This window comes from Pieris napi, chromosome 17 (genome assembly GCF_905475465.1).
Source record: "Pieris napi chromosome 17, ilPieNapi1.2, whole genome shotgun sequence".
NCBI lineage: Eukaryota > Metazoa > Arthropoda > Insecta > Lepidoptera > Pieridae > Pieris > Pieris napi.
The window spans coordinates 8,783,228-8,797,582 of NC_062250.1; the positions used below are offsets into that span (position 1 = coordinate 8,783,228).

The 14,355-nt window shown below is 33.7% G+C and overlaps 1 protein-coding gene across 8 annotated transcripts in view; it reads left to right on the top strand.

Annotated features, from left to right (window-relative positions):
* The window catches only part of LOC125057720 (collagen alpha chain CG42342), a 334,531-nt gene that overhangs the window by 143,623 nt on the left and 176,553 nt on the right, over window positions 1–14,355 (top strand). For 7 of the 8 annotated variants that reach the window (XM_047661554.1, XM_047661559.1, XM_047661561.1 and 4 more), the window contains exon 1: window positions 2,113–2,613. The exons of the other annotated variant lie outside the window; for it this stretch is intronic. In XM_047661554.1, coding sequence (XP_047517510.1) covers window positions 2,253–2,613 — 361 coding nt within the window. In that variant the 5' untranslated portion in view covers window positions 2,113–2,252. Of the gene's footprint in view, window positions 1–2,112; window positions 2,614–14,355 lie in introns of those variants that run through there. 8 annotated transcript variants of the gene reach the window in all.

Below are 14,355 nucleotides of genomic sequence, written 5' to 3' on the forward strand. Positions count from 1 at the left end.
CGAGAATCGCTTAACCAGAGCGAGATTGCTATTTTTTAAAATAAACAACAAAATAAATTTTGTTCAAGTAATAATAATTAAGTAATTTAGTAAATATAAAAAAATCTTCAACTGTGTTCGTGCATATGTATTTTGTGTGCCAATAAACTTTATTTTATTTCTTGTCCGATGTAATTGGGGTCCTGAAGCTGCTCTTTGCATGGCCGTATTTTCAACATATATCACTGATACCGTCGCCTGTGCCCTGCAATTCGAACCAAAGAATCTTGGCGCTTGAATCTATCATCAATCTACGAAGGATTTGTTATTTTGTATGTTTCTAACGTATTAAGAGAAAATCTATAGGACTGATTACGATAATTCACCATTATCGTAATCATCATCATTAGATTGCGACATAGTAACACTTTAATGTTACCTATACAATAAATTAAATGGAAAAATTTACATTTACCGACTATCTAAATATGAATGTAAAAAAACGGTTACTACTAATTGGCTGAAGACGTTGAGTTATGATGAAAACAGAAGATTTAATAACTGTTGCTCTGTAACACACCCACTCGCCCACACACCCACTCGCCCACACATACACACAAACACACACGCACATACACACACACACAGAGACAAAAACGCGCGCGAGCGCACACACACAACACACACCAAATATGTTTACGACTCCCTTTGCAATGTTTTCTTTTAGCACTTACTTATTTTCTTCTAATGTATCTTATGACAATGACCTGATTGTACGTGTTCCGGTCCGTTGGTGGAGAGGCTGGCTATCTGTCACTCAGGTCTACTGTTACAGAGCCCAGTCTCTCACATGTACACTTCCATATGTTATCATCTTAGTTTAATCATAATAACCTTGTATGTATATGTGAGAGAAGAAATAAAGATTATTTATTATTATTATTATACTTTTATACTACTGAGCAAGTAACATATGAATTTTTTAATTCCAAATTAATTATTGAAAATATCTGTATTTCTTTCTAGCGAAGAATATGTATTTCAGATTGGGGCGGTTTATTATATATTCACAAGAGATCCATTAATTGATAGACAATTGTAAATTGACTTATTAAACGTTAAAAAGCATCCAGTTGTATACTACGATAAATTATACTGTCACGAATAAGACCTATTACCAATACGAAATAGACGTACATATACAAACGCTGTATTATACGTATATAGGGGTAGCACAATTTCGCTTATCTCGCGCCCGCAAATCCAAAGCTATTTCATTTGCTTTTAAATTTCCTGCTATCCCCGATGTCCCCACTCGTTAACTAAACCCCAATTCATTTCTACAACTACCCGTTTTCCTTGGTTTTGCTTCAATTTATAAAAAATATATTTTGTTTTCTGCACCATGTTTTTTATATTTTCTCAAATGAACCCGTTATGATGCGTGATGCATTTGGAGATTCATTCAATATGGTAGCTTTTCTTTTAAAAATTAATATATTAACTGCTATATAGCAATAGATTTTTTTTTAATTTATTAAGTTAATATTGTAATTATTATGACGGATTCACTCATTCAATGACGGATCAACATTCTCTCTTCAAACCCTTTTAATCATACCATTTTATTGCCTATTAAACGAGAAGATACATTTTTTTAAAGAATATTTACAGCAAATCAAACGAATATCTCAATTGCTCTTACTAAAAAGTATTTAAAAATACCTATTACAATATACGTTCAAACATAATATCGAGTGCAAGACTGCGTTAAAAATGGTGTTAGTTCCCCATCTTTATTCCCGTTTGAAGTTAAATAAAAGTAAATAAGCCCCTTAACTGCCTCTAACGTCTTGGATCCCCGTTTTATATAGTTTGTCTCTCTTGAATGAACCTAAATAATTAGATCTTTGTGAGTTATATTAATATGACCCGGCTTAAAAATTTTAGCTAGCGTATATGAGAATTATTTTTATCTGAGAAAAGCAGAGCTTAATGAGCATTTCACATTCGTAAAAGGCAAACTCAATTCCATTACGTACTTATTTAAAAAAGGAAAACGAAACAAAAGCGTTCAACAAAAGCTCAGCTTTAAAGTTCATCTTCGTAAGCTCTCAAGCTCGAAGCGTTTCATTCATCGAGTTAGTAGCGTTCGGACTGTCACACGGGACGGGTGTATCGCCTCTCTGCGCGAAATCCTCGAAGTCCAATACGATTTCAATGTTCGCGTGATATTGCGATGCTGTGAATGTTATCCTGATGCGATTGAAGCCATGATATTCAAAGCGGGAGGGAAGCCTCCGGGCAAGAGTCCTCCAAAGACAGAAGAAAGAGAAAATAAGGAGAATTGCGTAAAAGAAAGTTGCGACCGATGCCCGGGGGATCCGTGGGTTTATTGTGCAGTGTTGTGGTGTGCGTGTGCTATGAGCCTGATCTCAAGCGGGTACAGCCTATACAGGCAACAGGGACTTCAAGATAGACTTGGCTTGCTGGAGGAACAGCACCGGGCGCTGCGTAGCGCGGTGTTGGAGCCGCAGCAGCCGCTCGTGGAGAGGCTTCGACGGGAGGCTCGGGTCCCGCACTGGAGAGTAACTAGGAGCATACGGGATTATGGTGACTGCGGCTGTCCACCAGGTACGAGAACAATATCCACTTGGCAACTAAATGTTGCTTTGATTATGTTTATAAACGTTGAGGGAAGTTCAGAAAATTTCAAACCACTAATGCAAATAGACCTTGTATTTATTACAATCTAAATTATTATCCAGATGTGTGAGACATTAGATATCTTAGATATATATTAAGTAAATTAATTAACAAGAAAAATACGGATCTGAATAAATATGAGGATGAAGGTTTTATATAAATGCATAAAATACTTTTTAAATAACTATTTAGTATGATCGAGACGACGAGAATCTGTTATTAAATCATAATTATATGAAAATTTACAATGCAATGAACATTGTCAAAGGACACGTAACAGCTACAATACATGATTACACAAACCAATATTATTCGTAAGTAATTTAATGAAAATTAAATCAATACTTCATTTATTTTCACAATCCTACTTTAAAAGAATACGAGTATATTGACATTGTCAGCAAATAATTACACTCTAATTAATATTTTTTTAACAATTTCGATAGATTTAGTTAGGTTTTTATCAACTTCCCCTTCTATCTTTATTTAGTTAGCCATAAAGTATTTTAATAGCCCTCATTGCTATAATTTACGACGATTTATGACCTGCTTGAGTTAATGTAATAAATTGTGTGACTAAATATGTTGTGACTGGACAGGATAATATAAATCTTATGCCACGTGTGTACAACAGTGGTAAATAGTTTTTATTGTATTTGTTTTCCCACGGTACCGCAAACGATTAAGTCTAAACACCTATTCTTCTATTTGATTTATTTTATTTGTTGACGCTACTCTATTGACGATAAATAAAGGTCCTCCATTCAGACATTTTTTGCTTTAAGTTTCGCGCTTTTAAAGATACGTAGTTCTAAATAGGCATACCTATATAAATGATCATTTTGATAAAGTTAGAAATAAAATTGACCTAATATTTCTTACATAGAATTAAAATGATTTCATTACATCGTGAGTGCTTTTCTATGTATTGTTTTTATAAAAATCCCATATATCTGACTTAATTCGCTCTTTGGAAGTTTTAGAGATAACAAAAAAGCTAATAGCTTAATTAAACGACCCCTCTATCCCTTGATCCCTCAAATGTAACAAAAAGTGAACTTTCGAAGGGCTCAGGGTGTTCACACGGATTCCTTATATAAATTCCATTTGAAATTCGTTCACAGTATTAAAAGTATTGCCGTTTGTTATATAATTACTTACACATACATAATACATACATATCTTTAGCACGACTAGACATTAGTGATATAATATTATACATTTAATTGATAAACCAATTAATTATATAACATTAATTTACGAGACAATAAAATATATAATCTGTCTAAGGATTCTCTTTTCGAATCTCTCAGAATAAAATGTAAGTGAGACAAAGAATGGTTATTTTTGTAATTAGATACACCACATTAAACAAGTTTATTACGTGCTATATATGTATTGTTTTTTTTTATACATTTTAGTCTCGTATAGTACCAGTGTCATCGTTTTAAGCAAGTGAAGCAACATTTTATTTTACAGAATAATATAATATAATCATGATATGTTAAATGAACAAACCACTGTGGTTTGTATTAAGTGTAAACATAGTAGTATTGTCTAGGAGCGCGACAATTGCATATAAAAGTAACCTAAAATATATTTATATACTTTGGTTTATACTCGTATAAACGGCGTAATTCGGTAGCAGGGTGAACTAAATCGATACGGCATTACAAACTGTACAGCTCTTAACCCTGGAAAGATGGTCTGCGTAAAATTTACGCATGCGTTTTCGAATAATTGCTCTATCTTTCTAATTAGCGCGAATCCATAGCTGTGCGTTTAGGACATCTCATTCGTCGTTGGGAGCTGCCGCGTGACGTAAGTGTCAATAAGGTAAGTGCCACCGATTTTGAAATATAATGACCGCGTGAGTCAAAATTACGCATGATTATCTTTATCGTGACTTTTATGATTTTGGCTTATATGACAGTTTTAGTACTGTTTTAATACTTTATATCATAACTAATATTATAATTTCATTTCTAAAGATATTGAGGCAAATATATATCACAATGGGGAGTATCAATTTCAACGAACACGAAATCCTGGCCGCTCTTATGAAAAGTGATGACGAGCTTCCGTGTGAGGACACCGACAGTGAAGTAGCGGACCACGTTTAAAGTTTTCTTTTTTTTAAGTAAAAATAAAAGGAGTTTAAAAAATTATCTGCAGTTTTAATTATTCTAATATATGTGTATATATAATAACATACAATTCATTAAAATAAACTATTAAACCTAGACCTACAACTAATTCAAATTCTTGCGTAAATTTTACGCATGATTATCTTTTCCGTATTACAAAATATGATTATCTTTCTAGGGTTAATAACACAATTTACCAAATTATCTTAATAACCCTAAAATGTCCGTAGTCATAGTGACCACCTTGAAAAAGCTATTATTATTTTTTTATCCCAGTCGAAAGCTGTCAACTAATCCGTGGTTATCGGGCCCGCAGGCGTTGATCGAAAAAAATGATAAACTGCCCGCCTCGCATGGTGCGAAATGGGAATGACACTTTAAGGGTTTGGGTATGTCGTTAATACTAGGTTTTATAGGTCACTTTATTTATGAGCTTTCAAGAAATCGAACCTTCTTAATGGTGTGTAAATCAAATCTTTCTTTGGATGCTTTTCAGATTGATTAAACATAGAAATGTTCGATTCATACCGATGTTTGTATAAAAAAATATTTTCGTATTAATATGATACCTAAGACAACGCTTAGTATGATTAAGTTACTGAATTTAATTAATATTAAATTCCAGTAGCTCTACAGATTTGGTCTTTGCCTCAGATGTCTGATCTATTTGTTGAATTCTTTTACTCGTTGAATAAGTCTACGGTATGCCCTATTCCTCACGATATTATAACTATATGAGCTAGTGTTTAATGCGGAGTGTTCCGTACATAGTAAGAAGACTATATTAGTCGACAACCGTGATTCAAACACACGACCCCAAGACTGTGAGTCGCATACTCTAACCACTACGGTGCTATATGATTTACTAAATTTAATATCCGACGGTGTAATGCTCGATAACTTCAAATGTTTTTTAATTTGCTTCCAAAAACATAAACATATCGAGTACATGACGATATTATCGACGTTATTACATTCTTTGTACTAAAAGTTCCACTCCAGTGTTTTAATCGAAAGTAATCGATTACGTCTATCAAATAATAGAAATCGACTATGAGTAATGTGTGGGAAGTGTGTGTGCAGTGGATGGAAAACAAACTATATAGGGTCGAACGGACCGCGATAAAACTAACGCGTGCAATTGACGGCCGCCAGAGGGTTATACACACGAAGGAAACTTTCTCACAATAATCGCAGGATAAAAGTTGTATAGAGTTTTTCCGATATGTTAAGACATTTCATTGTGTTCGGTATTTTAGAACCACTACAGATTTATTTCGGGCATCTTACTTCCAATAAAATGTAAGTTCGACATAGTTAATTTTATAATTAGATACACGACATTTAACAATTTTATCATACGAATATTATCATTTGTTTCAATATGTGTTTTAAATATTTTAATTTTGTACCGGTGACATTTTAAGCAAGTTAAGCAACATTTTTCGAGATAGGATTTATAAAAGCCTTTTACAGATTAATAAATGTATATATTTTACATAAAAATTTAGATATCTTAAGAAATTTCATTCTTTGTTATATTTCGATTAAGTAAAGTGCACTGCCCCCCCCCCCACACACACTAGGATCCCCTGTGTTGTTGGCAGCCTGTCTCTTCCTTTTGACATGTAAACTGTACTGAACTTTATGATTTCTTCATAACATATTGACTATTTTTCTACACAGGTTGACAGGTTGTTTGAGATTTTTAGTAAATGTATGTAAAAAAATATGTGAGTTTTGAAGTGTTGGCGATAATTTTGCTTTTAAGGAAGTAATTAAAGATGAAAGGGCTTCGGAAGGAGAAAAAGCGTATTTTAGGACACCCAATCAAAAAGACGCATTTCGCGGACCAGACTTATTCCAAGCATCTTACTTTGTTTTTGGATCTCTCTGACTCCCTTACATTAAAAATGTATCAGATTTTGACATAGTGGAGTCTGTTCTAAGTCTCGTGTCAGACACACTTCTGAAATATCCAGGTTAGCACCTCCATTATACCCTCAATTCCCTAGGTTATATTTTGCCGTTTCACAGTTCGCAAGTATGACACAGCCTTTCTCAACAAAGCCTTAATGCACGCGAGAGTTAATATCCAGTCATTTTTAAATAGTATTGACATCAAAGGCCACATAAGCCATACTATGTTATAGGCAGATAAATAAATCAGTATTAATAGAATGCGTGGAGAATTAATCCTATTAAGCGTTTGAACACAAGCCCTTACAGGATTACTGGCGGCGGTGATAAGTGGTGTTGCAGCACTGAGCTCACGCCGGACAATCGTTTTTCAATACACGTCCTAATTGACAAACATTCAGATGAGATTACGTCGGACAAAATCAATTAACGTTCTAAAAGCAAGCAGTCAACTAAAAATAATTTAGGTAGGTTTAGGGAAGCGATATCACATTTTTTTAATATTGTTATTGCTCCCATACGTAATATGTACATTATACATAGTATAAAAAAAAATCTGGTCTGGGCCTCATAAATCTGTACCTATCTGTTTCATGATCATTTGTCAATCTAATCATCAAGTAGGTGATTCGTCAACATTTGGTCTAAGGCGCTGGTTTTCTGACGATGTTTTTCCTTCATCGGACGAGCGAGTGTTAAATGCGCACATAGACAAGTCCATTGGTACACAGCCGGGGATCGAACCTTCGACAACAAGGATGAGTCGCACTTTGAAACCACTAAGCCAACAATACTTAATTGTAGTATTTAAAGCAAAATGAACCTAGTTATTTTCGCATTGTTCGCAACGTGTATCGTACAGAATGAGTACGATAAATAAACATATTTATTTGGTTAAAAGTAATGTTTTTATATAATATTCGTGAAACAATACTCTTTTGAAACATTGTTATTGTACTACATTAAACATAATTTATTATTACTATAAAGTTTTGATCAAAATCAAAGTCAAAAATAATTTATTCATATAGATAACACAATGTATACATATGAACGTAAAAAAAGAAATATACATTAAATGTTTCTAATTTTACATTTACGGCCAGTTCTCAAATCAAGGGCGTAGAACGGAAGAGAAGAGCTGGCAATAAAGTCTCCACGACTCTTTTTAATCGCCAAGTTTTTTTTTTACACAACGTTCGTAAGGAGCTGCAACCATTACACTATGTTCCACATGACATCTTAGTTGACATTAGTTGACATGACAGATCAGTTTTCCAAAAATTTTAATTAATGTTTGTTCGTATATAAAAATAAAAAACGATTAACGAATTCACCACACGAACTAAAATACGCGATCATTTGCTAATCAGGTCATGTTAGCGGAGGCAGCTGTATGGCGTGTGGTGTGTGGCGTAGGCAGGAGCAAAATGCGGCACGGACAGGCTAGCATTCAGTTCCGCAGCTCAGTGGATTAAGGGTTAATTAGATTCGTTTTCACCACTCACTGTCAATTTAACTCTATATTTGAATGTTGGGTTCATATTGAATTTTCTGATCTCATGTCCGTTAATACACGGTATTATAAGCTATATTTGAGATTAAACAGTAACATATTTTAATGCTTTATTACGCTATTACGCAGTTTCTGTTTTTAAGTCCTAAAATCGTTAATATGTCAAATTAGAGAGTCTAGCTACCCACGACACCGAAGCCCGCACACTGTCACAAAAAACCGACACCCTGAAGTTAGCATAGTGAACATTTTAAAATAAAATATGTCCATTTCTTTAATTATGTAAAAATATTTTTTTTGTGATATTTAAATAAACCTTATTTAACTAGATATTGCGTTATATATAATAAGACTTTCAATGCATTTAATACCTTTTTTCTATTGTCATTGTCGTTGTTTCTACAAACGTAGAATAAGGCGAAAGATAAAATTTTTAAAAAGAATTTTATCCTGTTACGCCAAAGAAGTAAAACTTCTAACGCGTGTAGTGTACAAGTACACACACGATTTTTTCATTATAAGTAATACAGTTTTTTTTACTGTTTATAAATAAAAAATAAAAATAGCCTTTATTTGAGTACTACACTAAGTCTATGTCATTTATGTTTTACACTAACACTTGACCTCTCGCGGAGTTTAGGCATCCTCTAAATTCTTCCACTTGCCTCTATTCCTCGCGACAATTTTACAATTTTGCCCCGCTGGCTGTCCCAAGTCCCATCATCCCAAGTTGCTGGTGGGCGTCCCCTCTTTTTTCTTCCCACTGGGCCATTCCAAGTAAGGGTCTTCTTGACCCATTTGCCATCACAAAAACACAATGTGACCGGCCCATTTCCACTTGTCTTTTGTATGTGTTATGAAGTCTTTTATTTTTGTACGGCTTCGTATCACACCGTTTTTAATGACAAAAGCTTCAATCGTACAATTACTGTTTATATAAAGTAAAAAACATAAAGTTTATATTATGCTTGGAGTCCAACTCGCGAGCCATATTGTATACATACCTCGAACAATTATTATTTCGTAGCGCATCGTACGAGTACGAGTGTCATGTCTAAGAAAAGCCATGTGCGTTTACCACTTAACCACAAACATGTAATATTAGCATTCATGTAATAATGAATATTAGTCAATTTCGTCATAATACGGCATAGTGCGGTGAAGTGGAATCCGACGCGCTGCGGTTTAACCTTCACAGGTTTCCGGCTTTCCTTACATCACTGAATTACATAAAATAGTATAAAAACTATTTTCTTACAATAAAGCTCACTTGTTCACTTTACAAGAAGTAAATATCTAGCCTGTACAATAATTATGGCTTATAAGTAATATTATGACTTAATTTTCTACAATACTAGTGTATACCTTAAACTAAAGTAATGTTCATTAACAGTTTTAGTGTTCTTTACTGTTGACACTATGCTCGTATGAGGTTTAGTTCTCTTTAGGCGTCTTGTTCCTGTTGTATACTATTTAATGACTTATTGTACAGAAGTGTATGAAATACAAGTTAGTTATACGTTTAATAACTAAAGATCAGCTATATAAAATATTTTTCTAATATTTTTTAATCGTTTAAAATTTTGTTTTAATTTTGAATAATGGAAAGCATTGATATCACTCTCTTAGGTTATTTCGCTGTTTTTTTTTAAAGATATTTTTTCTGTAATCCTTTTGTAAAATTATTAATTATAAGCATTATTATAATATAAACATTATGTTTGAGCAATCCGTCCGTACCTATTATCGAAGCCTTACATTGGTTATGATTGGTGGTATTGTTGGTGCGACTATAAACAAATAAACATGTGACATTCCTTTCCTTATAACGCAACTTTACATCAACAAAAATTAATTAACGCTACGTTGTTTTAATTTTGCTACGTCTAAATTGTCATTTAAAATACACAACTCACATAATTTTAGTTACGTAATTTCCCTATTATGTTAAAACAGTTTATACGTCCCGCGGTTGGCACCGTATTAAAACGGAATTAGCGATTTGAAAAGGCGTAAATTACACGCGTTTTAAAAGCGAATTAGCAACGTAATAATGAGAAATAAATTACTCGTGCCGGGACAAAACGTGGATTACAAGGCTGGGTGGAGGCTGCCCTTCACAGGTTACATTGTTTCGTGTTTAATACTAGCATCTAATTATTAACGCCTCTCACTAAATTATGGAAACACACGGCTGAATAAACGGGACGGGTAGCAGTAAAAAGTTTCGTCTTACATACAAAATGACCATAACTACGTCGGTTAAAGATTTTAACGCGTTGTACGATTTTTAGGGTATACCTATTTGAGAGTATTTTTTCTTGTTTCTTTTGCTTACATGCCATCTCCTTTTGAAGGTTGGCAATAATCATATCAACATTTATTTAGAAAGCTACGCTTCTGAAGAAAGGTGTACATCTGCGGCTATGTCTCCTTCTACCTGCCACTTTGTCTTGTATAATTAGTTGAAGAAACTCGTATTTTTTGATGTGTTGAATTATGCAAGTTTCCTTTTCTTAAACGTAATAAGAACTTCTTAGTGCTTCTGCAGTCCGGCACGGTTGTCTATTGAAGATATTTTTAGCACACATCGCCAATCCCAGATCTTGAACGATTCTAGTTTTTTGGACATAGTATCTGTTAGCATCCAACATTCTACGCCGTAGAGTACCACGAAAAGACGCACATTAAACTTGTAAATTTAGCACTTTTTTAGTTTCGCAAAGCTGCGTTGCAGAGCGTACAGTGACAGCGTAAACTCTATTCGACAGAAAGCCTTGTGAGTACTAAACCTAACAGTACAATAGGACTTATCTTGTATAAAAAAGGGTATTTCTGTGCGTCATTATAAGGTTTTAAGTTAAACTTCGCAAAAATTAACGCTATTCGAAAAGCTCGTTACAAAAAGACGCTACGTTGCTAATCGATTTCACAGACGTGAAGATTGAAGTCTCTGCATTAGGTCCAAATCCTTTTAGCTCTGAGACTATTATCTAAAGTTTTCCCTCACAAAGGTTGTTGAAACTCAAGTGCTTGTTAGTAATTACCTCTATTGTACCTAACAGACCTGAACATTGCGGAATAATTTAGCAAATTAATTGTACACAGTGTGAATTAGTATTTCCAAATCAGTTAATTGGTCAACAATACTGTTTTTATTATTATAATGAGTTTATAATAATAACTGTAATAAAACTATTCAACTTCGTATGACTTTAAAAATGTTTGAATAATTTTGCGCCGGATGTCATAGCCAAAGCTTTGTGAGACGAATTCAGCTCAAGCCCATTAAATCTTTAAAAATAATTTTACTGCTCACTTCACGTTCTCTTGGTCCTATTATTAAAAGTTTATTTTTAGTAGATAAATATAAAATATATTTAAGAACATATATAAATCTAGTATTATAGTATATGAGATATAGATTATTATGGACATAATCTTTTTTAAGCTCCCTTATTTATGTCTACGGCCCTTATAAAAATTATCGTTGTTTTATTGGCAATAATGCCAAAACTCGCAATTAAAATGCTGTTATAACTTACTATTGACAAACGTTTTTAACTAAACCACTCTTTTGTCTCTTACTGTCAGATTGTATTTACACTGTGATGAACAGTGACAGATGAGTTAATGGAATATTTTATATTCAAAATTCTAAATACTATTCAATAAAACACTATATAATTTATAATATCCCGCGATTTTTCGTTACTAACCAATATCACATATATTAACTGTATGTTTTCACATCTATTGGAATCTCGTTCAGGAAACACGAACCGATATTAAATACTTTCCTTTTGCCTTTTAGCCTTTGACTAACAAAGTTTTAAATAGTATCCTTGCCTCATGTGGGTCAATCGATAAACCGCAAAGAAACAATTACATTTAGCCGAGCGAAGTATTTGCGAAGTAAAATTGCGTCGGGCTTTCCCTATTATCTAAAGGTCCAAAACTAATAGCGGGGTCTGGTTTAATCAAAACTGAGGCGCAAGATAGTTATAATTTGTTTTAGTTAATTCGGTAACGCTGACGAATTGTTTGTATTAATCAACATGGAATATTTTTACACGCTTTATATTAGCTTCACCTGTATGTATGTATGTATATAACCGACTCCTTCAGACTCGATTTTGACCCACTTTAAACGGACAGATTTTATTCAAATTTTGCGCACCGGTCAAAGATGACAATGCAATTATCCGAAAAAAAAATTAACTAAAAAATAAATAATAGTTAAAAAAACTAAAAAACACGCTTTTAAACTATTATTTATTTTCTTAATATTGTTAATTGTTTTTACTCGAATACTACAAATTTTATAAGGACAAAAATGACTTCAGGAATTAAACTATCAACTTAACAACTTCCTTAAATATTTTTTGTCCTCACATAATAATAATAGTTTTAAATTTAGATACATTTAAACAAGTTTTCATTTCAATCATCTTCTAGTGTATCTGTGTGCCCTATTTTGGAAAGGCCTCCTTCAAATCCCGCCATTTCTCTCTGCAATATGCCACTCTTTGCCATGTATCACATAAGTTAAGGAACTTATAATAAATAATTTAAAATAATTGGTAATTTTTTATCAAAAATATGCATCACCTAGATAATTTAAGATTACTAAATAAGATTGATATATGCAAGTATGGGGCAGTGAAATATCTTGTAGCTACCCATAAAATCGGTAGTTAACTTCTTAATTCTTTGCTAAATGTCTTAATTAACAGATACCTCTTTATAAGCGACTATCAGTACGTCTGTTATTTCTCCAGTCTAGTTTTCTGCTTTCACATTATATTCGATATAATTTAACAGTTAACTAAAACAAAAGGGGCTGTGTTGGCCTAGTGGCTTTAGCGAACGACTCTCATACCTGAGGTCCTAGGATCGATCCCCGGCTGTGCACCAATGGACTTCCTTTCTATGTGCGCATTTTACATTTGCTCGAACGGTGAAGGAAAACATTGTGAGGAAACCGACATGTCTTAGACCGAAAAAGTCAACGGCGTGTGTCATGCACTGGAGGCTGATCACCTACTTGGCTAATCGATTTAAAAATGATCATGAAACAGATTCAGAAATCTAAGGTCAAGACCTTAAGAGGTTGAAGCGCCACTGATTTATTTTTATTAATTAAAAAAAATTGATATTCTGAAAGGGTGGCACTCACTTATATATAACGTTTTATTAATTACGTCATTCAACCGCATATTTACACCCATATTTCTTCTTTAAAAAAAACATCCTCATACATTAACGCTTTGAAGGAAATTCTTAGAGTCCAATACACTTAAGTCTGAGTGACAAAGTCGGACGAGCAGTATATCTTGGGCACGGTAAATGAATGCCATTGACGCTGCAAATGAACGCCATTTATCAGACGTCGGAAGACTGTACAGATGTGTCCACGCAACTCTACTCTAATTAATACGATCTCCCTAAGGCTCTGTCCAAGAAAATTTCTTTTTCACCCAATTGTAGTCAGGACATTCTAGTGAGAATTCCAATTTAGGATCTTGGAAAGTGAGTACGAAATTTAATTGGCATTTATTTAAGAAACATTTTTGCATTATATGCACTAATGTTCTTATTTATGCTATGTTTACGATATCACATCCGCGATGTAAAATTTTCACGTTGGTTGGATATAGTCTTAATACAGTTGTAATTACATGTTACAAAAATCTATGCAGCAGTGTTGGCCTAGTGGCTTCAGCGTGCGACTCTCATCCCTGAGGTAGTAGGTTAGATCCCCTGCTGTGCACCAGTGGGCTTTCTTTTTACGTGCGCATTTAACATTTGAACGGCGAAGCCGACCAAAAACTCGATGGCGGGTGATGACACCCGTGCATGATCACAGGAGGCTGATTACCTACATGCCTATTGGATTGAGAAATGATCATGAAACAGATTCATTAATCTGAGGCCAGACCTAAAAAGGTTGTAGCGCCACTGATTTGGAACTTAAAGCAGGCTACTTTTGAGTTGTAGTTTTTTATCACCAAATATATATATGTATTATAATTATAAGGAAATACTAAGACCAAACTTATGAACTTTACATTATCAAACCATTTA